The sequence below is a fragment of the Carcharhinus amblyrhynchos genome, chromosome 7, assembly GCF_965287045.1.
Source record: "Carcharhinus amblyrhynchos chromosome 7, sCarAmb.v2.hapA, whole genome shotgun sequence".
Taxonomy (NCBI): domain Eukaryota; kingdom Metazoa; phylum Chordata; class Chondrichthyes; order Carcharhiniformes; family Carcharhinidae; genus Carcharhinus; species Carcharhinus amblyrhynchos.
Genome location: NC_137330.1, coordinates 102,073,154 through 102,095,489, shown reverse-complemented (window position 1 = coordinate 102,095,489; position 22,336 = coordinate 102,073,154). Strand labels below are relative to the sequence as shown.

The 22,336-nt window shown below is 41.2% G+C and overlaps 1 protein-coding gene across 1 annotated transcript in view; it reads left to right on the top strand.

Moving 5' to 3' along the window:
• pdss2 (prenyl (decaprenyl) diphosphate synthase, subunit 2) overlaps positions 1-22,336 on the top strand; it is a 198,257-nt gene that overhangs the window by 91,866 nt on the left and 84,055 nt on the right. The window contains exon 4 of the mRNA XM_080193379.1: positions 17,282-17,480. Coding sequence (XP_080049505.1) covers positions 17,282-17,480 — 199 coding nt within the window. The remainder of the gene's footprint in view (positions 1-17,281; positions 17,481-22,336) is intronic.

Below are 22,336 nucleotides of genomic sequence, written 5' to 3'. Positions count from 1 at the left end.
CCCTCTTTATAATTAGCAAAACACAGCTATACTTGCTTGTGAAAAGTCATCCAAACTCAAAACATTAACTTTGTTTTCTCTGTACAGATGCTGTCAGACCTGCTGAGATTTTCCAGCATTTTCAGCTTTTGTATGACGTTGCGCCCATACTGCCACAGTATTTCAACTGTAGTCTAGCCGTTACCCCATGGAGGTTTGTGAACAAACTATTGAATATCCTCCCTTAAATATGGAGACCAAAACTCTGCTCTGGACTTCAGATGTCATCTCAGTAATATTCTGTACGATTGCAGCAAGACTTCTTTATTCTTGTGCTCCAAGCCTCTTTGTAATAAAGGCCAATGTGCCATTTATTGCCTTAATGTTTTGTTGTATCTGAATGCTAACTTTCTATTCCTTGTCCAAACACACCCAGTCTTTCTGGACATTTAGCATTTTAAAGTTTAACACTTTTTTAAAAAAAGGTTCTGCTTTTCTATTCTTAGCAAAGTAAATGACCTCACAGTTACCCACATTATACGCCATCTGCCACCTTGTTGTTCCCTTTTATCTACCTTTCTAATCCCGCTCTCAAAGTCTCTAATAAATTTGTTGAGCACAATCTTGCCTTTCATAAAACCATGTCTGAACATCATTATTTCTATTGAATTGAAGTGGCTGAAGACTGGCTTTTGTGAAGGTGGTTTGCTCAAGAGGAGGACACTTTTAGTTGAAGGTGCCTGCGAAAGCCTTGTCTTCTGCATTTATTTACTGGACTTCACCATTGTTCAGGATGGGAATATTTTTGAAACTGTGTCCTTTCACTACTTACTTAATTGTCCACCACCATTCACAATCAGCATGGAAGGACTGCAGAGGTTTCTTTGATTCTTGGTAGTGGTCATTCTTGCCTGAAATGCTGTTCTGTATTCCTCACCAGATCAGGGTTGCTTGCTTGACATGATGGTAATGGTAAATTGAGGAATAAACTGGGTCAGGAGATTCCTGATTGTGATGGAATACAATTCTGCTGTTACTTATGAAGCACCTCACGGATACAGAATTTTGAACTGCAAAATCTTTGAGTATATTCCATTCCCTACGCTGGAATGCCGCAGGACATAGTGGAGCGTGTCTCCAGTATGAAGGTAGGACTTTGTCTCCAAAATGGCTGGATGCTGGTCATTCCTGCCACAGATGCATCTGGGACAGATAGATTGGTAAGGAGCAGTTTTAGTACTTTCCCACTATCTGCCATAGGACCAGTTTGAATGCTATGTCCTTCAGGCTTGATCTATATTGGTGCTATTGAAGTATTATTGGTAGTGGACCTTGTACGTCCTCGGCTAGCGTACTTTCTGTACCATTGCTGCTCTGTGCTTCTTCGACGTTCGAATTAGAGGATTACTAATACGTCAGCTGGAGTAGGGTACTGTGGGTAATCAGCAGGAGGGTCCCTTGATCATGTTTGACCTAATGCCAAGAAGCTTCATGAAATTTGGTGTCAACATTGACTCCCAGGGCATCCCGTCCTGATTATATACCAGTGTTGCCACATCTGTTGGGTTAATTCTGCTCCTGGCGCAGGATCTATTCCTTATCTGCATCAAGTGTCACTTATTAACCTACGTTGTCTTCCAGTTGCCTCAAACTGAAAATCTTTTAATAGCTATTCCTATCCCTAATACCTTCTCCAGTCCTGCATCCTTCAGAGAGCTCCTTCTAATCTGGACTTGTAAATCCCCACAATATGCTTTGAACTGATTGATCCCTCAGTTTGTGATTTCCTCTTTAAAACCTGTCTTTCTTTCAGCTCTCTCTCACCCTTTGAGATCTTCCTTAACCTCTCTGGCCAATTTTTGGCCACCCATCCTAATGCCACTTTGGCACACTGTTGATTTGATTTGATTTGATCTGGTTCTGCTCTATAAAGAGCCTGAGCCGTCCTGCCTCAAAGGCATAAGTGGAAGTTGGGCAGCACGGTGGCACAGTGGTTAGCACTGCTGCTTCACAGCGCCAGGGACCCGACTTCGATTCCTGGCTTAGGTCACTGTCTGTGCAGACTCTGCACAATCTCCCCGTGTCTGTGTGGATTTCCTCTGATTTCCTCCCCTAGTCTGAAAGACATGCTGGTTAGGCACATTGGCCATGCTAAATTCCCCCTCCGTGTACCTGAACAGGTGCTCGAGTGGGTGACTAGGGGATTACGTTAACAGTATGTTAATGTAAGTCTACTTGTGACAGCAATAAATGAACTTAAACTTGTCGCGCTATCTATATATAACTAGCTCTCAGATTCCTAGAATATAAATTTTGATCATTTAGCAGGTTGTTGAATCTCTTCACAGAAACTCTGAATAGCACAGATTCACTGAGTTAGTGAATAGCTTACTTCTGTCGGCACACTCCAATTCTAGCTCTCTTTGGTTACAGACGAGAGCAAAGTAGTTCTCCTTCCTTTGTGGGCAGTTCTCCTTTCAGATAGGTTTTTGCTGTTCTGAACATATTTCAGCAATAATAATGAGCAATATTCTGTTTGAAAATAAATCTCAAGAAGAGGAGGGATCTTGCCTTAGAATACAAAGAAATCCTTACCAACGAGATAATTGACTGCAGATTTCCATGAGCTAGTTTTTTTAAACAATAATTATGAATTAAATACTTAAGAGTTAGGTAGTTATGCTCCATATTTGACATCACTTGTCACCTTTCTTGAATCATTTTTGACTGGAGTGGTGAGACACCCTGTATTAAAACTGTCCAAACATATCAGTAACATATCTTGACAGGGTGTTAAAGCACCTGAAGCCCTCCAGCTATTTCATTCATTGCATTGGCTGATACTGTTGGAATCTTCCTAACTGTAATAAAAGCGTCTGGGGATGGGAAACTCAAAATGCTTGAGAATTAAGGTGGAGGTGGACTGAAAGACTTTTCCCATCCGATGGATGAGGACTTTCCAATATTTGTTGGAATGTTTTCGACATAATTAATTTGACTTAATTTACTGAACAAAATGGCCTGTCCGACCATATTAGTCAGCAATATGCACTTACCTTCAGCAATAGTTTATGGGGATGGGTGACCTTGCCTGCAAACTGATTTTTTGATTTGATTTATTATGGTCACGTGTATTAGCATGCGGTGAAAAATATTGTTTCTTGCAGACTGTACAGACAAGGCACACCATTTATAGAGAAGGAAAGGAGAGAGTGCAGAATGTAGTGCTACAGTCATATGTAGGGTGTCGAGAAAGATCAACTTAGTGCGTGCGAGGTTGGTCCATTCAAAAGCCTGATGGCAACAGGGAAGAAGCTGTTGAAAGGAATCACATACGACGCTAAGTTCAAACAAATGATTATTTTGTTTTAATAATCAGAGTTTTTACATAATTTTATATATTTTACCCAGAGGGTGGTGACGGTCTGGAATGCACTGTTTGGGAGGGTGGTGGAGATGAATTGTCTCACATCCTTTAAAATGTACCTGGATAAGCACTTGGCACGTGGTAACAGTCAAGGCTTTGGGCCAAGTGCTGGTAAATGGGATTAGGTGGGAGGTCAGGAGTTTTGTACGTGTCGATGCAGACTTGATGGGCTGCAGGGCTTCTTTTGTGCTCTGATTCTATAATAGATTGCTTGGCCTCTTATTAATTATTCCTGTGTAATGTGTAGCGGTGAAGAGGATCCTTTTCAACAAAATGTCATTGAAATATTTTGTCACAGCTGAAACATGGTGAAATAGCACAAGAATAGCATTGACTAACATACAGAAATTTTTGAAACCCAGCCTTCTGAAATAACATACAAATTGAGATTTTGCAACTTTTATATTAGAAACGTTACAAAGAGGGGGGAGTCTTTTGCAGGGACAATGCGTGTTTTATTCATTATTGAAATTAATGATATGAGCTTGAATCCTTAAATGGGATTTTACCCATTTAAAATGCGTTGAAATTTCAGAGGTAAGAGTTGCATGCTGATCTTCACATAGTTTAATTTCAAGATCTGTGTTCTTGAAATGAAGTGAAGCATTCCAAAATTACTACTTTAGTCTTGAAAAGATTGAAGACTGTGGCAGATTGCCCAGCTACATCCAGCTTCTTTTAATATGCTCTGTTCCCTATTACTTAGAATAGACTTGGTGGAAATAAAGTATATTATTCTTGGCACCAATGAGCTGTACCATTCAGTCGCTAAATATTCCCAGCTTTGAGCATGGTTCACTTACTGGATATTATATAGGTGCCATGTGCCACTGCAATTTCAAGTTGTTATAAGCAATTTGTTAATTTTCTGTAAAGCCCTCCTGAGAGTTTTAATCGTGGCTGTAGCAGGAACTGACTGATTTCTTCCAGTCCCTTTTCACCACTAACGTCATGAATTTTTTCTGTAAAGTCTTTGTTTACTTTGGAGTTTCTATCCCTCTGACTGCATTGACTCCATTACACCTCCCCTCGTGCTGAAGCATGAAGTATTGGGTAGTCTTAGTGATGGTTAAAAAGTGGGGGTGGGTGGGGGAAGTCACGTTCACTTAAATATAATTAATTGTGAACATTTAGTTTGAGCATTCTTCAATGTAAACTTATTTTAGCTTTTGCTTGCAACAGCCAAACTGTAATACAAACAGCCCCAAGGTATTCTACAAAATGACATTTCAGCATCTTAAATAAAAAAGCACACTGCTTTTAATATGGAGTCTGGGGATTGATGTAATTTTATTCGTTAGTTCACTGGTTCTCAAACTGGGCTCCTGGGCATCCAGAGAGACAATGTGAAAGTATGAGGGGAGAGTGGTGTGCAGCCACTACAGATGGTATAGAGTGGGGTGGCCATCTCCCCTCAGAGGGGAGCACACACCTAGGAGATCTGAGAGAGGTACAGAAGTAAATAGTCGATTTCTTAGGAGTTTTATTAGAGCAGACTTTATATGCAGCACCTCCGATTGTGGGGGCTATGGTGGTGTCCAGCATTACTTAACTGTTCGAAAAGGGACACTTCTGGGGAAAAAAAATGTGAAAAGCATTGACCTAACTCCTTAATTCTCTGCCTAATTGGTAATTACAAAGAAGACTTATCTATATATAACTAAAACTTTCATACTCCTGGATCATCACATTATTTATTTATTTGTGTCACAGGTAGGCTTACATTAACACTGCAATGAAGTTACTGTGAAAATCTCCGAGTCACCATACTCCAACACCTGTTTGGGTGCACTGAGGGAGAATTTAGCACGGAGAGAGAAGGAAGAGGAAACCAAAATATGGCATCCCTTTGCAGGGATCCCCAACCAACTCCCCAAGCCAAAAATTGGTTAAATTTATCGCAGGAAGGACCCTGTAAACATTAAGCATTAACCTTTAAGTATTGCCTCGATGAGTGTTTTTCAGCAGAACTGAAATGAAGAGCTGGTAAAGGTTTGGAAATTTGTCTGTGTATTTTGAACTTTCATTAGCAGTGACCTGCTGATCTTTAATATGATGCCAGCCTAATTAGATCTCAGCATTCCTATCTCAATCCAGGAGTAAGATTTATTTAATGTTACTGTTTGTATTCTTTCAAAACCAACAAAGTGTTTACCTTTTATAAACAAACCTTGAGAACTCCTTGACTTGCAGTATTTTTATTGTGACACAGAAGGTAATATTTGGAGCTGCAGGTCACCGGTGCTGTTTAATGGGACCACTCTCATTTATCAGTTCTGGTCTGTTACCTGACTTCCTCTGGCTGGCGAGTAAGGTGAATAGAGGTCAAACATGGCTACAGCTGAAATGGGTCAAAGGTCACATGCTATATTTCAATCCACCTTTTAGTATTACACGTTCTGTTCTTAATATGGTGAGGCAACCTCGGCAGTTTCCTTGACATAGGAATATTGAATAAAATTGACAGCGTGTGCTGATATAAGATATTTTGAGGTTGATAGTGCATGTATCTATTAGTAATATATGCACCCAGCACCCTTTTCTTGTCCATCAAATTTCTCTCTCTACGTTAAATTTCTGTGTCACAGATTTTTAAAAAGTATGAGGAGCCACAATGTCTAAAGGCATTGACAGTTGCAATCACAGTTTTCAAAAAAATGCAGAAAGAAAGTCATGGAAGTGAATGATAGTCTTGGAGGTAAACTCACTCACTGTTTACTTAATGGCATTTAAGTATTGAGACCTTCAAGGAACACAGCTTTAATCAGTTTCAGCAAAATACATGTTCTCGTATTGTCTTACAAAGCAGCATATCATTTACTTACCATAATTGGAGGATAGCTAATGTCATTCCAATATTCAAAAAGGGAAGTAGAGAGAAAACAGGGAATTATACACCAGTAAGCTTAGCGTCAGTAGTGGGAAAAATTCTCAAATCCATTATCAAGGTTTTTATAGCAGAACATTTAGAAAGCCGTGGCAGGATCAGACAGAGTCAGCATGGATTTGTGAAGGGGCAATCATGCTTGACAAATCTTTGAAGATGTAATTAGTAGAATTGACAAGAGGGAATCAGTCGATGTGGTATATTTGGACTTCGAGAAAGTGTTTGACAATTTCCCACAAGAGAATATTGTACAAGATTTAAGTGCATGGGATTGGGGGACGTCTATTGAGATGGATAGAAAACTGGTTGGTTGTGAGGAAACAATAGGAATTACTGGATGCTTTTCAAATTGACAGGCAGTAACTAGTGGGGTGCCACAGGGATTGGTGCTGGGACCCCAACTATTCACAATATATATAAATGGTTTGGATGAGGGAACAAAATGTAACATTTCAAAGTTTGCAGATGATACCAAGTTGGGTGGGAGGATGAACTGTGATGAGGATGCAAGGATCCTTCAGAATGATCTGGACAGGTTGGGTGAGTCGGCAAGTCAATGGCAGATGCGGTATAATTTGGATAAGTGTGAGGTGATTCACTTTGGAAGCAAAACAAGAAGGCAGAATCATCAAGCATGATTGCCCCTTCATAAATCCATGCTGACTCTGTCTGATCCTGCCACTGCTTTCTAAATGTTCTGCTATAAAGTCTTTGATAATGGATTCGAGAATTATCCCCACTACCGATGCTAAGTTTACTGATCTATAATTACCTGTTTTCTCTCTACATCCCTTTTTGAATATTGGAGCAACATTAGCTACCCTCCAATTATGGTAATTATGGTACTATCTGAATGGCTGTAAATTGGGAGAGGGGAGTGTGCAACGGGAGCTGGGTGTCCTTGTGTACCAGTCACTGAAGGCAAGCATGTAGGTGCAACAGGCAGTAAAGAAGGCAAATGCACGTTGGCCTTCATTGCGAGAGGTTTCGAGTACATGAACAAGGATGTGTTCTTGCAATTATACAGGGCCTTGGAGAAGCCAAACCTAGAGTATTGTATGCAGTTTTGGTCGCCTTTTCTGAGGAAGGATGTTGATCTCGAGGGAGTGCAGTGAAGGCTGGGTTCTGAGAATGGCAGGACTGACTTATGAAGAGAGATTGACTCAGTTAGGATTGTTTTCACTGGAGTTCAGACAAATGAGGGGGATCTCATCGAGACTTATAAAATTCTAACAGTACTAGACAGGGTGGATGCAGGGAGGATATTCCCAGTGGTGGGGAGTCCAGAATCTGGGGTCACAGTCTAAGGATTCAAGGTAGACCATTTAGGATGGAGGTGAGGAGACATTTCTTCACCCAAAGAGTGGTGAGCCTGTGGAATTCATTATCACAGAAAGTAGCTGATGCCAAAACATTGAATGTATTCAAGGGGTGATTGGATATAGCACTTGGGGTGAATGGGATCAAAGGTTATGGGGAGTAGGCAGGATTAGGCTATTGAGTTGGATGATCAGCCATGATCATAATGAATGTGGAGCAGGCTCAAAGGGCCAACCGGCCTCCTCCGGCTCATATCTTCTATGTTTCTGTAAGCAGGAACATTGGATCTCCCCCAGTGCTGTATTGAAAAGCAGTGTTGGATTTTGGCAGAGATGCAAAATAATCTGCATAACAGAGACTAAACTGTTAGCTACTGCTGGCACAAATCGCCGAGAACTTCATAATTAGAACCTGAGAGGTCTTAGCTTGTACCTGTTTATCAGAAGTTGGATTCTGTACCTATTACAGAGATATAGTTTCACTTTAGAACCATAAGAACTAGAAGCAGGAGAAGGCAAGTTAGCCCCTTAAATTTAGCAGAATGAAGCATTTTACATTATTGTGCAGCCAGCTATCGAACTTATTGTGTGCTGGATCCAGATGTAGCACAGCCGATCTGTTAATTTTTCCTGTTGAGGGCTGGGATAGTTGCTATGGAAACACTAGATAATGTAGACCAGGTTGAGCTGAAACATTCACTCTGTTTCTCTCTCCAAGGATGCTGCCAGCTCTGTTGGATACCAGCATTTTCTGGTTTTATTACCCCAATCAATACCTGTGGAGCAGGTTGCAGTGTCTTTGCCTCTGAGCCAAAAGCTCCGGGTTCAATTTCCACCCCAAGACTTGCTGGCCAAGGAAACTGAGCTCATGATGTGGCTAAACTGATTTAGTACCAACCTGTAAATCCTTCCAATGGCAGGCAGTAAGAATGGGAGAGACTCCTGGTCAGCCATCTGTAGAAGGCAATGACAAACCACTGCAGTACCTTGCCAAGCATAGCTATGGACCAACGCTAAAACCCATGGACACCAACGCCCTTTCAGGGCATGCTACCGGAAGAGAGAATCGCTCCCTGTTTCACTAACTCCTAGTCAGTTTGTTACAGCACAGAACTTCTGAGGACAAAGGAGTTAAATATAGCGGCTTGGCAAGTTTAGAGGACAGCATCTGCAAGTAAACATGCAGGGCGAAGTGTGCTGAATGGTTGAGAGCAGAAAAAGGTATAAGATTGACGGTACTGTTACCCAGCCATGGTTCTGAGTGAGGGGGAGGCATTTCCTGAGTAAGCCGTTGCCACTTTTTAAAATTGTGAAATGCAGTGGACATCTCTGGTGCTACCCCACCCCATCCTCTCTCTCCTCCCCACTGCATTCCTTATTGTATTATTTGTTAGCCCTTGTTTTAAAGCTTTGTTGCAAGGATCATAGAACTGCTAGGCACCAAAGTATTCACTTACTTGCCACTGATGTCGTACAGTCAACATTGCAACAATTCCACCATGTTCCATCTGTATAATTCAAAGAGCCATCATCTCTAGCAGAGAGGTTCCCCCGCCAAGGCTGCCATTTAGGAAGTGGGCAGTGTGAACAGATTGCAGCTGCGTGTTACAGCCCACCTGCAGTCTCACCTACTGTTACACAGGCTGCCTCTGGGACAGTGACTGGTTCCCCAGGCTTACTCTCACATCTGCTACTTTAGCTGATGGAGATGGAAGTGTGATGGGCAGAGTAGATATACATTAGGATGCTGTAACAACAAAAACTAGGGTCAAGGGAATAACAAAGCACATTAATAGAGTAAAGAACTGTAACTGGTTTGACAATATGAGAGCAAAGTTATGTTCTGTTTTAAAAATCCCAAAGAAACTTCTTGGATTCTATGAGGAAAGTTTTAACGTTCAGCTAAGTGCAGTGATTATTAATTAACCAGAAGGGGAATTGTGTGCATAGCAAAATCCCTACAGTGCAGTGAGATAAATGACATTCGTGTTTTAATTTGTTTATGCTAGCGTTGAAGGATAAATGTTGATTAGGACACTGGGAAGACTCTGTACTCTTTAGAACGTTGCTGTCAGATTTAGGGTCTCCCTAAACCAGTGAAACAGCTTGTATAATCACAGCATCACAGAATTGTTAGGGCGCCGAAGGAGACCATTTGGCTCATTGTGTCAAAACCAACTTGCCAAACAAACATCATGACTTAGTGCCGTACCCCTGCATATTGTTTCTATTCCAGTAATCACCTCGTGAATGCCTTGATTGAACCTGCCTCCACCACACTTCCAGGCAGTACATTCCTGCCCCAAACCACTCCCTTTATGAATATATTTTTTCTCACATCACAAATGCTTCTTTTGCAAATCACCTTAAATCTTTGCCCTTTTATTCTCGATCCTTTTATGAGAGGGAACCGTTTCTCCCAATCTACTCTGTCCAGCCCCATCATGATTTTGAACATTTCTATCAAATTTCCTCTTAGCTGCCTTCTCTCTGAGGAAACTCATGTCACCCTCTCCAATCTATCCTCGTAACTGAAGGTTCTCATTCCTGGAACGATTCTTGAAAACGTCTTCTATACTCTGTCCAATGCATTCACATCCTTTCTATGGTTTGATGCCCATAACTGTATACAATATTCCACCTGCGGTCTCACTAGTGTCTTTCTTAAGTTCAGCATAACCTCTTTGTCCTTGTACTCTCTGACCCTATTTGTCCGTATAAAGCCCAGAATATTATATGCTTTGTGTCTGAACTGAAATTCAGTACCTTAACAATGCAGCACTCTATCAATGCAGCACTGAAGTGTCAGCCGAGGTTACATGCTGAAGAAACATAGAAATATTTATGGCACAGAGGAAGGCCATTTGAGCCATAGTGGTCTGTGCTGCCTGAAAAAGCACTGTCCAGCCTGATTCCAGCTTCTAGCTCTTGATGCATTACTCTGTAGTTTATTGTACTTAAAGCGCATATCCAAATGTTTTTTTAAAGATGTGACAAGGGCTTCTGCCTCTATCACCCTTTCATGCATTGCTGGAGTAAGGTTTAAACCTGCAAACCTCTTGTGCCAAGGGGCAAAGGGCTACCAATTGAGCCAAGCTGACAGTGAAATTGCACAAAATTGCTTTGATAAGTATCAATGAATGTTGTACAAGTATCTTACAAGACAGCTAAATAATTCAGGGTTAAGATACAGTAGAACAACTGCTGCTTGTCTTCACCATCTGTTATAACTGCTTTTGCAAAGTGGATGTTTCCTTAATTTTCTTCGTTATTAGTAGATTTGTTTTTAATTAATGCAGCCTGATTAATGATTCAGTGTTACCATGGTCTCTCAGTTCTTCCTAAATTTAACAATCAGATTTGTTGTGTCTGCTAAACCTTTACATAAATCAGTGGCTCCGTGAGGACTTTTCAATTTCCTGTAAATCTGTTACTGTTCTTGGGCATAATCAAGGTTCATCTCCTGTGGTGTATGGCTCTTCATGTTTTCCTAGCAACTTCGGTGAGTTCTTCTGGGTTCTGTTATCTCTCACTCCAGTATGATGTACATATTCAGCTTTAGAATTTATGAAAAATGTCACCGATAGTAGGGAATAAGTTGGAGCATTTAAGCTATTGAATCTAGATTTCAAGCATAGACACTGCATAGCAAAGATATAATAGCAACAGGGTTGTTCGGCATTACAACTTCATAGCGGAGCATCATTTCCATCACTTCTTAAAAAAAAATAGACTTTAGCTTCTCCACCCCAACCAGAATGAAAAAATATCAGATTAGCAACTGTTCCTAAAATTAGTAAAGCGCATGTCAGAAAAAATAAGTATTTATAAAATGTTTGCATGCAGTAATATCTTCTATCTGTCTTGAGTACTAAACTGAACTGACCTCCCCCCTCTACAGTTGAAGCAAGCAGCTTTCATCACCATGCCTCAGTTGCTGAGAGCACAAACCTAGTTCTGATTATCGCCGGATATAGTTATTTGCTTTCAGTCCAGGAAATGAGACATGAGAACATAAGAAATAGGAGCAGGAGTAGGCCATCTAGCCCTTCAAGCCTGCCCGCCGTTCAATAAGATCATAGCTGATCTGAAGTGGATCAGTTCCACTTTCCCGCTTTCTCCCCATAACCCTTAATTCCCTTGTCTATCAGAAACCTATCTACCCATGACTTAAATATATTCAGCGAGGTAGCCTCCTCCACTTCAATGGGCAGAGAATTCCAGAGATTCACCACCCTTTGAGTGAAGAAGTTCCTCCTCAACTCCGATCTAAACTGCACCCCCCTTATCTTGAGGCTGTGTCCCCTAGTCCTGCTATCCTTTCTAAGTGGGAAGAATCTCTCTACCTCTACCCTATCCATCCCCTTCATTATCTTACACGTCTCTATAAGATCCCCCCTCATCCTTCTAAACTCCAACGAGTGCGGACCCAGTGTATTTAGCCTCTCTTCATAGTCCAACCCCCTCATCTCTGATATCAGCCTAGTGAACCTCCTCTGCACTCCCTCCAAGGCCAACATATCCTTGCGCAAGTGCGGCGACCAAAACTGCACACAGTACTCCAGCTGTGGCCTCACCAGTACCGTGTACAGTTGCAGCAAGACCTCCCTACTTTTATATTCTATCCCCCTTGCTATAAAGGCCAGCATCCCATTCGCCTTCTTGATCACCTGCTGCAGCTGCTGACTGGGTTTTTGCGACTTGTGCGCAAGGACCCCCAGGTCTCTCTGCACCGTAGCATGCTGCAGCTTTTCGCCTTTTAAATAATAATCCCTCCTACTATTATTTCTGCCAAAGTGGATAACCTCACACTTGCTAACATTATACTCCATCTGCCAGGTCCTCGCCCACTCGCTCAGCCTATCCAGATCCCTCTACAGACTTTCCACACCCTCCATGCAATTTGCTTTTCCACTCATCTTCATGTCATCAGCAAATTTCGTCACCCTACACTCAGCCCCCTCCTCCAGATCATCTATATAAATGGTAAACAGTTGAGGCCCCAGCACCGATCCCTGCGGCGCTCCACTAGTCACCAACCGCCAACCAGAATAGCACCCACTGATACCAACTCTCTGCTTCCTATTAGACAGCCAGTCCTCTATCCACGCTAACACCTTATCCCCAACTCCGTGCACCCTAACCTTCTGTAGCAACCTTTTATGAGGCACCTTATCAAACATCACTGACTTCTTTGCTTTTTGTTATTTAAAAAAAAAACCTGCTCATCATTTGGGCTCCCAATGTACGTTGGGACCGACTACAACATTGCACTGCGACTGATCAGAGACACTGCTTCTCAGTTTTCAAAACCATTTTATCTCTCCCGACTCCATGGAGCAGGACCATAACATGTTCATCCTCTGTCAAGAGGACAGAAATGCTGGGGCAGAGGCACTGAACTTCTTAGATAAAAGGTCTGTAGCTCAGCACAATGGTATTGTTTGCTGCTTTTGATTTTTTTTTTCTGTGGATGACTGGACTTTGCGATACAAAAACAAACCTGAGATAATAATGGAACTTGCTGTATTCTTGGACATTTTCTTTCTTGTATGTTAGATTCTGCATTTTCTGATGGTTCTTTACGTGGGGTGGGGAAATTCATTTTCAAAGGCAAAAAGGGCAAACACTTGCAGTTTTCACTCAAATGTCAAGCAATTGCTGAATCAGATTTTAAACTGAATTGGTTGAAATATTCCAAGACTATTAGATGTTGGGTAGTTGGAGATGGGAGATTTTGTGACATCTACAGCATTGCCATTGCTCCGAAGGAGCTAGTAACTGACTGCCCTCCAAAAGCAATGTCCTGAAAATAATCTGCACTTAAAATGCAGAAGTAATCACTGCTGAGTTTCCCAGCTGTGTTAATCGTGTGTGCCTCTTGTCCCTTCATTAATTTCTGTACATGACTCTCTTTCATGCACAAGACATTTGAAGTGTACTGTTTGAAAACTTGCTGGTTTCAACATTTGCACCATCTGAACTACTGGAATGAGATATAATACACTTCATTGTGCGCTTGAAATAAGTGTGAATTATTGACGCTGAACTTCAGCCAGGGGCCTTGAGATTATTTTAACAGTTTGTTCTATTCAGTTCATGTGCAGAAGTGAATTTTAAAATATATTGTAATTTCTTGAATACATTTAACACTTGACATATTTGGTATTTTAGCTTGTTTTTGTTACTTTTCCTGTTTATTGCAGCTAGTTTAGTGCTGTGCTGTACCACGAAAGTATTGCTGTTAAAAGTCTTGTGATCTGAAAATTATGTTCTCCAATCTGGCCAGTTGCACTCAATTAATTTCTTTTACACAATATTTTGTTTGCAGTTTCTGATTTGAGGATATTAGGCTATCTCTTCTGAAGTGCTCATGATTATCTTATTCACTTTTAACATGACTGATTCATTTCCGCATTTGTAGTACATCAGGAGAGATGCTCCTTTATAACAGGAGTTATACTGCTGTTGGGAGCTAGCTTTGCATAATGCAGCCTCTCCTTTGAAAGCCTCGGGGGATGATCTTGTCTTCTCATCCCATTGGTCGATGGGTGGTATTAGACAGTGAGATCGCAAGAGAGACAAAAAAAAGTGTTTGCGCCTGATTTCTTGCCCTTCGCTATCTTACTGGGCCCAGATTTCCCTTCCCAGTCGCGAGGCTGTTCAGTATTTAAATTAATTCAAATGTTACTAGTGAGGCCGAGACGCAATCATTCCGGCTGCCTTGCCTTAGCTGCCTCGCCAATGAAAGTCCTCACCGGTGAGGATCACACATGGACTCCATCAGTGAGGACCTGTTGTATAGGCCTCACCGGTAGGATTGGAGGACATTGAGGCCTCCCAGGAGGTTGAGGGCAGAGATGGGGAAGTGCTAGCCTGGGATGCAAATTGTGCAAAATGCAGAGTGTCCGAAGATTGGACTTGTGGCCTTGCTGAAAAAAACGGATCCGAAACAGCACCCCCATATTCTAATGATTATAATTCATTTTAAGGTCATTCTGAGACCAATTGGGATAGCTACTTGGCTGCATAGGGCAGAGAGTGATTTTTAAAACTTATTTTGTTTTTGTTGCGCTAATTGGGAATACTTCTAGGTAACTGGGTGACCTCCTGTGACATTGCTCATGGCAAGGCAGGGAAAGAAAAGAAGTTCAGTGCAGCAGACTGAAGTCTGATTGCAATTTTGAGCCTTTGATCCCACCAATGCCACGCATCCTTGAAAAAGTCTTGCATCTTGTTCCAGGGACAGAAGGACTTGAGAATTGCAAATGATACACCCTCGTTCAGGAAGGAGTGTTAGGATGAACCCAGCAAGTCAGTTGAACATCGATGGTGGGGGAAAGCTTTTCAAAATGATAATCTGGAACAAAATTAATGGTTATGTAGACAAGTGTGGATTAGTAAAAGGAAAGGCAAATTGTGTTCAACTAAATTGGTTAGTGTCTTTTTAATGAGGTAACAGAGAGTTGATGAAGGTCATGTGGTTGATGTAGACTTCCAAAAGACGTTTGGTGAAGTCTCACGCAGTAGGCTTGTCAGCACACTTCAAGCCCATAGAAAGAAAGGAAAAGGGAGTGCGATAGACTAGATGCAAAGCTGGCTGAATGACAGGACAGAGCAGTGGTGAATGGTTGTTATTTTGGACTGGAGGAGGGAATGCAGTGAGGTTTCTCAGAGGTTCATGTTAGTACTTGTGCTTTTTTACGATGTATATTAATGACTTAATTTGGAGTATTGCATGCAGTTCTGGTCGCCATGCTACCAGAAGGACATGGAAATTTTGAGAGAGTATGAAGAAGGTTCAGCAGAATATTGCCCTGTCTCGTTGACTATGAGGAGAGGTTGAATAAACTAAGATTATTTTCACAGGAAAGACAGAGGTTGAGGGGAGACTTGATCGACTTGTGAAGTGATAGATTTTGGTCAGAAGAATGAGGATAGGTAATATAAAACAAAAGGGTATAATTCTAAAGGGTGTTAAATAAGAGAGACACTTGGGAATAAGTATGCATAAACATTAAATCTGGCAGAAAATGTTGGGAAAAAAGTGGCTGAAAAACATTTGGGATTCAGGACTTTATAAGTAAGTGGAGGCAAAGCACAAATGCAAATAAGTTATGATGAACACAGAAGTAATACTGCAGATGCTGAAAATCTGAAGTAAAATAAAATGCTGGAAATACCCAGCAGGTCAGGCAGCATCTGTGGAGGAAAACGGAGTTAATGTTTCTTCGATGACCTTTCAGTCAGAACATTAACTCTTTCTCACCACAGACGCTGCTTGACCTGCTGTGTATTTCCTACATTTTCTGAAGCTATGATGATAAACCTTTATAAAACATTGATTTGACCACATCTGTAGTATTGTGTCTAATTTTAGGCACTGAGAGGCACTCAGAGTATGCAGAAAAGATTTATGAGAACTGTTCCTATTGGCAGAAGGGTCAAAAACCAGAGAAGGATATTTGAGGTGATTGGCAAAAGAACAATGGTGACACGAGGAAAGCATTCTTAATGTGATAATGGTTATACAGTGCTAGGCGTTTTGATTTATTATTGTCATGTATTGGGATAGTGTGAAAAGTACTGTTTCTTGTGCACTAGACAGGCAAAACATACCATTCCTAAAGTACAAAGGGGAAAAGGATAAATTCAGCAGATCTGGCAGGATCTGCGGGGAGAGAAACAGAGTTTGCATTTGAGTTCATGTGACCCCTTTACAGTACTGATAGTTTAATGGTTGATGTTACTGATTGCTATTTCATTACTAATTGACTTTAAACTCCATTCTAGATTTTGCTAATTGAATTCAAATTCCATCAGCTGTCGTGGTAGGATTTGAACCCATGCCCCCAAAGGATTACTACTCCAGTGACATTACCACTGCACCATAAGACACAGGAACAGAAATAGGCTATTCAACCCATTGAGCCTGCTGCACCATTCAGTGAGATCGTGACTGAGCTGATGTGATCCTCAAATCCACTTTCCCGCCTTATCCCCATAACCCTTGACTCCCTGACTGGTTAAACATCAATCCACCTCAGCCTTGAACATACTTAACGACCCAGTCTCTACAGCCCTCTGCAGTGAAGAATTCCACAGATCCACTGCCGCGAGAGAAGAAATTCCTCCTCATCTCTGTTTTAAGTGAGTGACCCCCTTACTCTGAGATCATGCCCCTAAACCTGGACTCTCCCACAAAGAGAACAACCTCTCAGCATCTATTCCGTCAAGTCCCCCCTAAGAATTCTGTATGTCTCAATAAAGTTGCGTTTCATTCTTTGAAACTCTGATGAGTACAGGTCCAACCTAGTCAACCTCTCCTCAAATGAAAACTGCTCCATACCATAACTAGTGATCCTTCTCCGGACTGCCTCCAATGCCAGCATATCTTTCCTTAGCTGAGCGGACCAAAACTGTTCACCATATCTGACTCTCTCCCTCCAAAGGAGAGTTGAGTAATTCATGCAGAGAGTCAGCATCTTGTTTAACAAGGCAAAGGCCTCTTTTTTTCCTCTGTTGTAACAATGCTTTGATTCCAAGAAAAGCAAGTCTTCCTGCGAACCGCTTGTGATGCCCCTTTAACATTGAATCAATAGGGAGATAAGGAATTTCTTGTTTGAGAGCTTGGGTGTGTAAGTAATTTATTCTGTGCTTTCTTTTTAGTCAGCGGAATCTGGCCGAAATTACAGAACTGATTCACACGGCTTTTTTAGTGCATCGCGGAATAGTGAACATTGTCGAGGTGACATCATCTCACGGATCATTGAAGGATATGCAGTTTGGCAACAAAATGGCTGTCTTGAGTGGAGACTTTCTTCTTGCGAATGCTTCTACAGGTCTTGCTCAGTTACAGAATACTAAGGTACTGGGCTGGTCTTTTGTATTGCTTGTTGTAACGTAAATGATCACAAGTCTTTTTCCCATTAGAAATATTTTATTAATTAAAATCCCAATTTAGGATGGGGGTTTGTTAACTCAGTGTGTCATAACTACCTTACAAACATTTGTAATAAGACAAAGAAGCCCTTTCTATGTTGGTTTGGCATAAAAAGCTAGCTGTGCTACTACTGTTGGACATTGTAACTCCTAAGTAGTTTATGTATTAGTCACATGTAAAGCTTACATTAACACTGCAATGAAGTTACTGTGAAATTCCCCTAATCGTCACAATCCGTTGCCTGTTTGGGTCAATCCACCTAACCAGCATGTGAACTTCAATCATCTCAGCCCGTTAACTTATGATTCTATTTGCCGCCTTTCTCCACTCTTAACAGCCTTCTTAAACTTGATGCACTCAACCAACCGTTAATCACTTCTGCCAGCGTGCTTGGCATCGGTTCATAGAATCATATAGTGCAGAAGAGGCCCTTTGGCCCATCGAGTCTGCACCAACACGTTAGAAACACCTGAACTCTCACCTAATCCCATCTGCCAGCACGTGGCCCAGAGCCCTGAATGTTATGATGTGCCAAGTGCTCATCCAGATACTTTTTAAAGGGCGTGAGGCATCCCGCCTCCATCTCCCTCCCAGGCAGCACATTCCAGACCGTCAGCTTCCTCTGAGTAAAATGGTTTTTCCTGACATTCCCCCACAAACCTCCTGCCCCTCATCTGTTCCTGGTTAATTTTCTTTAGAGTTCCCTCCCTAAATCCCTGCACCTCGACTTCCTCCCTGTCCTTTTAAAGATTTCCTTAAAATGTTTTGGGTTTGCCTGCTAATCCATTGGCTCAACATTCAATTTGCTAACAATGCTAGGATATTCTTTGATTCCTAAAGGCATTAGAAAAATGCAAGTAGTTAATGGCTGGATTCAGGAAGCATATTTCCAAAATTAATTAAATATGAAATATCACTTTTCAAGATAGAATTGATCTTGTGAGGAATGAGTGTCTGGTGAAAGTAATTTATTTGTGGCAGGATGTGAGGGGAACAAAGCACATTTAACTATAAATGCCTCTTTATATCTGCATGGTGCTTTTTTTGAATCTTTTGTCAGCAAGTTAAGATCTGAAATGCAGATTTAATATTGTTTCCAAACTTGCTGTTTTGTGTACGTGAGTTGTTTTTTGAGAGTTTGTTGCCCTCTAATGAGCACATTCTTTTCTGGGAAGGTACCACAGCAGCTGTGGTCCAGAGATCAAGCAGATCTGTAGACCTCTTCCAATTCTACTATTGAGTTGCTGCTTGGGGATGCATGGAAATTGGGCAGTGACACACTGAAGCCTCCTGTATGTGGTGTCACATCACAAAAGTGTGACCTGGATCAGGATCTAAGGAAATATTATGAAACTCGTGCCTCATCAATAATGCAACTTACAATACCATTCATCATAGAATCTAGAAATAGTGTTTGGGGTGTAAGGGATCAAAGATTATGGGTGAAAGCAGGATTAGGCTATTGATTTGAACGATCAGCCATGATTGTGATGAATGGCGGAGTGGGCTTGAAGGGCTGAATAGCCTCCTCTTCATCTTTTTTATGTTTTGAAAGAAGCCATTGTGCCTGTGCTGGCTGTGAAAAAGCGACCCCAACTCTCCTGATAATTCTCAGCAACTCTGCAAACTTCTCCTTCCCAAGTATTTGCCCAATTCCATTTATAATTTACTATTTAGTTACCTTCCAGCATGTTTTCAGGTATTATATTCCCATCATCATCATCCCACAGTTCAATTATCATACGTTAAAACTGCATGCGCCATTTTGTGTTTTTTGTCCTTGTTTGCATTTTCTCTGTATGGCTTTGTTTACAACTGGCCCAAGTGGGAGAAAGAAAATTGACCAAGTTACAAATCCAAATCCTGCACCCCCTTTATTCAGAAGAAGAATGGTTGCATTGTCTTGTTTTCTTTTAAAAGGACTACACTTTTATTGCGACCACAGAAGGAGAATCTCTCTCTCTCTGTCTCTGTCTCTATCTCTCTCTCTCCAGGTTAGACTACTCAATTGATGTTAGATGCAGGGTTGGCTCTCTGTATATCTTAAGTGCTAAAGATGGCATCATAGGATCCCTACAACGCAGAAGGAAGCCATTCGGCCCATCGCCTCTGCACCAGCATTAATCCCTCCCAGGCCCCATTGGTGTAACCCCATGAATTTGCCTTGCTAATTTCCCTGACACCAAGGGACAATTTAACATGGTTGATCAACCTAAACCACACGTCTTTGGACTGCAGGGGGAAACTGGAGCACTGGATGAAACCCACACACACACCTGGACAGTGTGTAAACTCCACACAGTCACCAAGGCCAGAATTGAACCCTGGTCCCTGGTGAGCAACAGTGCTAACCACTGTGCTGCCACTAGCTACGATTTCAAACTTAGCTGCTTCAGAGCAGCCTGAAGTGAGCCACACAGTACTGGGGATGTTACATTTCTCTAAATTTTTGAAATTATGTTATCCTTGCATGAACATAGAGACACATACCTACAGGTAATTCTGGATATTCACTCTTTAAGAGGAAAGAACAAGTTAAATGAGTTTGTTCTAAGTGAAAATGTGTGATGCCATTGCTCCCGGAATTTGTTCAAAAGCCAGTGGACAGAAATCAATTATAATAAAATTAGAAAGGGCCATTTGAACCATCAAATTCCACCATCCTGAACGCATGCATAATTATTGCCTCCTAGAATAAGGAGGGACATCAGGGAACATTTATTTATGCCAAAATTGCAGAGTACACTGAAAAGCTGGGTTAGTGGCGTTGGGATAATTCAAAGGAATGAAGGGCTTGTTGGGCTTTAGGACCTGCACTGGGGCGGCACAGTGGTTAGCACTGCTGCCTCATAGTGCCAGGAACCTTGATTAGATTCCCAGTTTGGACCTGGATGGAGTTTGTGCATTCTCCTCATGCCTGCCTGGGTTTCCTCCAGGTGCTCTAGGTTGGTTAGTGCATTGACCTAAACAGGCGCTCGAGCGTGGCGACACAGCAAATTTCACAGTAACTTCATTACAGTGTTAATGTAAGCCTACTTGTGACTAATAAATCAACTTTAAATGTGTCTGTCTTCCCTATGGAATTAAACTTTGAAGGAACTTTACAGTGAAGGGTAATGGGCTTCTGTTTTTTGCCACTGCCAGGGTTGGTGGTGGAGGCAGATACGACAGGGGCATTGAAGGGGCTTTTAGATAACCACCTGAATATGCAAGAAATAGAGAGATATGGACCAAGGGCAGGCACAAGGGATTATTTGGCGATTTACAATAGCAAAGCTAAAAATATGCTGTGCAGAGTTAACAACATCAAATAAACTGAGAATGAACTATTTAAAAAAAAATCACTTGAGGATGTGTAAATCCTGTTTAAGTTGTTGTCTTAAACATCTTAAGTAGTTTTTATCTCATCATCCATCTGTTACATGTGAATTTCTGGTAAATCTATGTACCTACGATTATGTAAAAGCAATCAGTGTGGTTGGAGAAGGGATGGTTCCAAGGCATGCCTAATTTAGCAACGCATAAAACAATGAATTTGTAATCCAAGGCGTACTTTTCGAGGAACTGGCTGAGATTGTCACTTGTGATTAGGCATGTCAACAGTTAATTAGCAAATTTACTGTGTCAAGAAATAGTTATGTTGTGGGAAGGTGTAATCATTTTCAAAACATGATTGAGCTAAAGCCAGTAACAGATGGGGGCCTACTTCTGTCCATCTGCACAATGCATTCATCTCCATATGCATTTCGGGGAACAATTAAATGTGAGATTGAGGAATTTCTATATTACACAATTTTAATGAAATGCAAATCTCTTTGATTATTGCCAAGGGTAACATTAGCTGAGTCAATTATTCTTCCTCAGGCATTTATTTCCCTGTGGAAAGCAGAGGAGTGTTTGCAGAAGCCTGGATATATTTTAAAATATTCTATTTTGTAGTATTTTGAATTTATTGCAAAGTTGCTCCCTTTGTTGTGTTATAAGCATGTGAAAGGCAAGCATGCTTTAACTGTTGAAGCATTGTCTTGTGTAACTTAATGTATTAACAAATGTGACAAAATGCCTAAGCGATGGCAGACGTTAACACATGCAAATAGTGTGATAATCACTAAAATCCACTTGGACAGATGGGTCTTTAGATAATTAAAAAAAAGCACAATATTTTCTAATTAAAAATGCCTTCACATTTTTCAGTGTCTTGGAATTAACAGTTGCCTCCTGAAAATTCTGTTTGGCTTGCAACAGCCAAATTGCTTTTTCAATTGCTTGTTTACTTTTGTAACATTAAGTGATTGACACAATCTCTGCCCATGTGTTGGTGCACATCTAGGATTTTTGAACAGTGGAACTTCTCACATGTCGTTTTTACAGACAGGTAAAGTCCCACCATTCAAAACTTCCTCTTTGATGAGTTCACTTGCCTGTGCTAAAGTATTTATGCACTAAATTGGCCAATGCAGGCCCAAATGTTTCCTTATCCACGGTTCTAGGAATAGAAAATAGAAGACAATTTCAGAAAACACCAAAAAAGAAAAACTGACTAAATGAAGATTTTAAAAAAAGGAAAGGGTCATGATGTATTCCCTGCAGTAGAAAGTATCCATGGTGCATGTGTTGTCTGCTGATATTTGCATGTGGGTGTTCCTTGTTGCTGTGATGCAATTCCATATCTGGGAAATCTTTTAGGCCTTTTTTCTAGGCCTGCGTAGTACAATACTGTATTTAACAGTTAGTCAGAGCCAAACAGTAGACATTCTAGAAAAATGATGATGCGTGCCCAG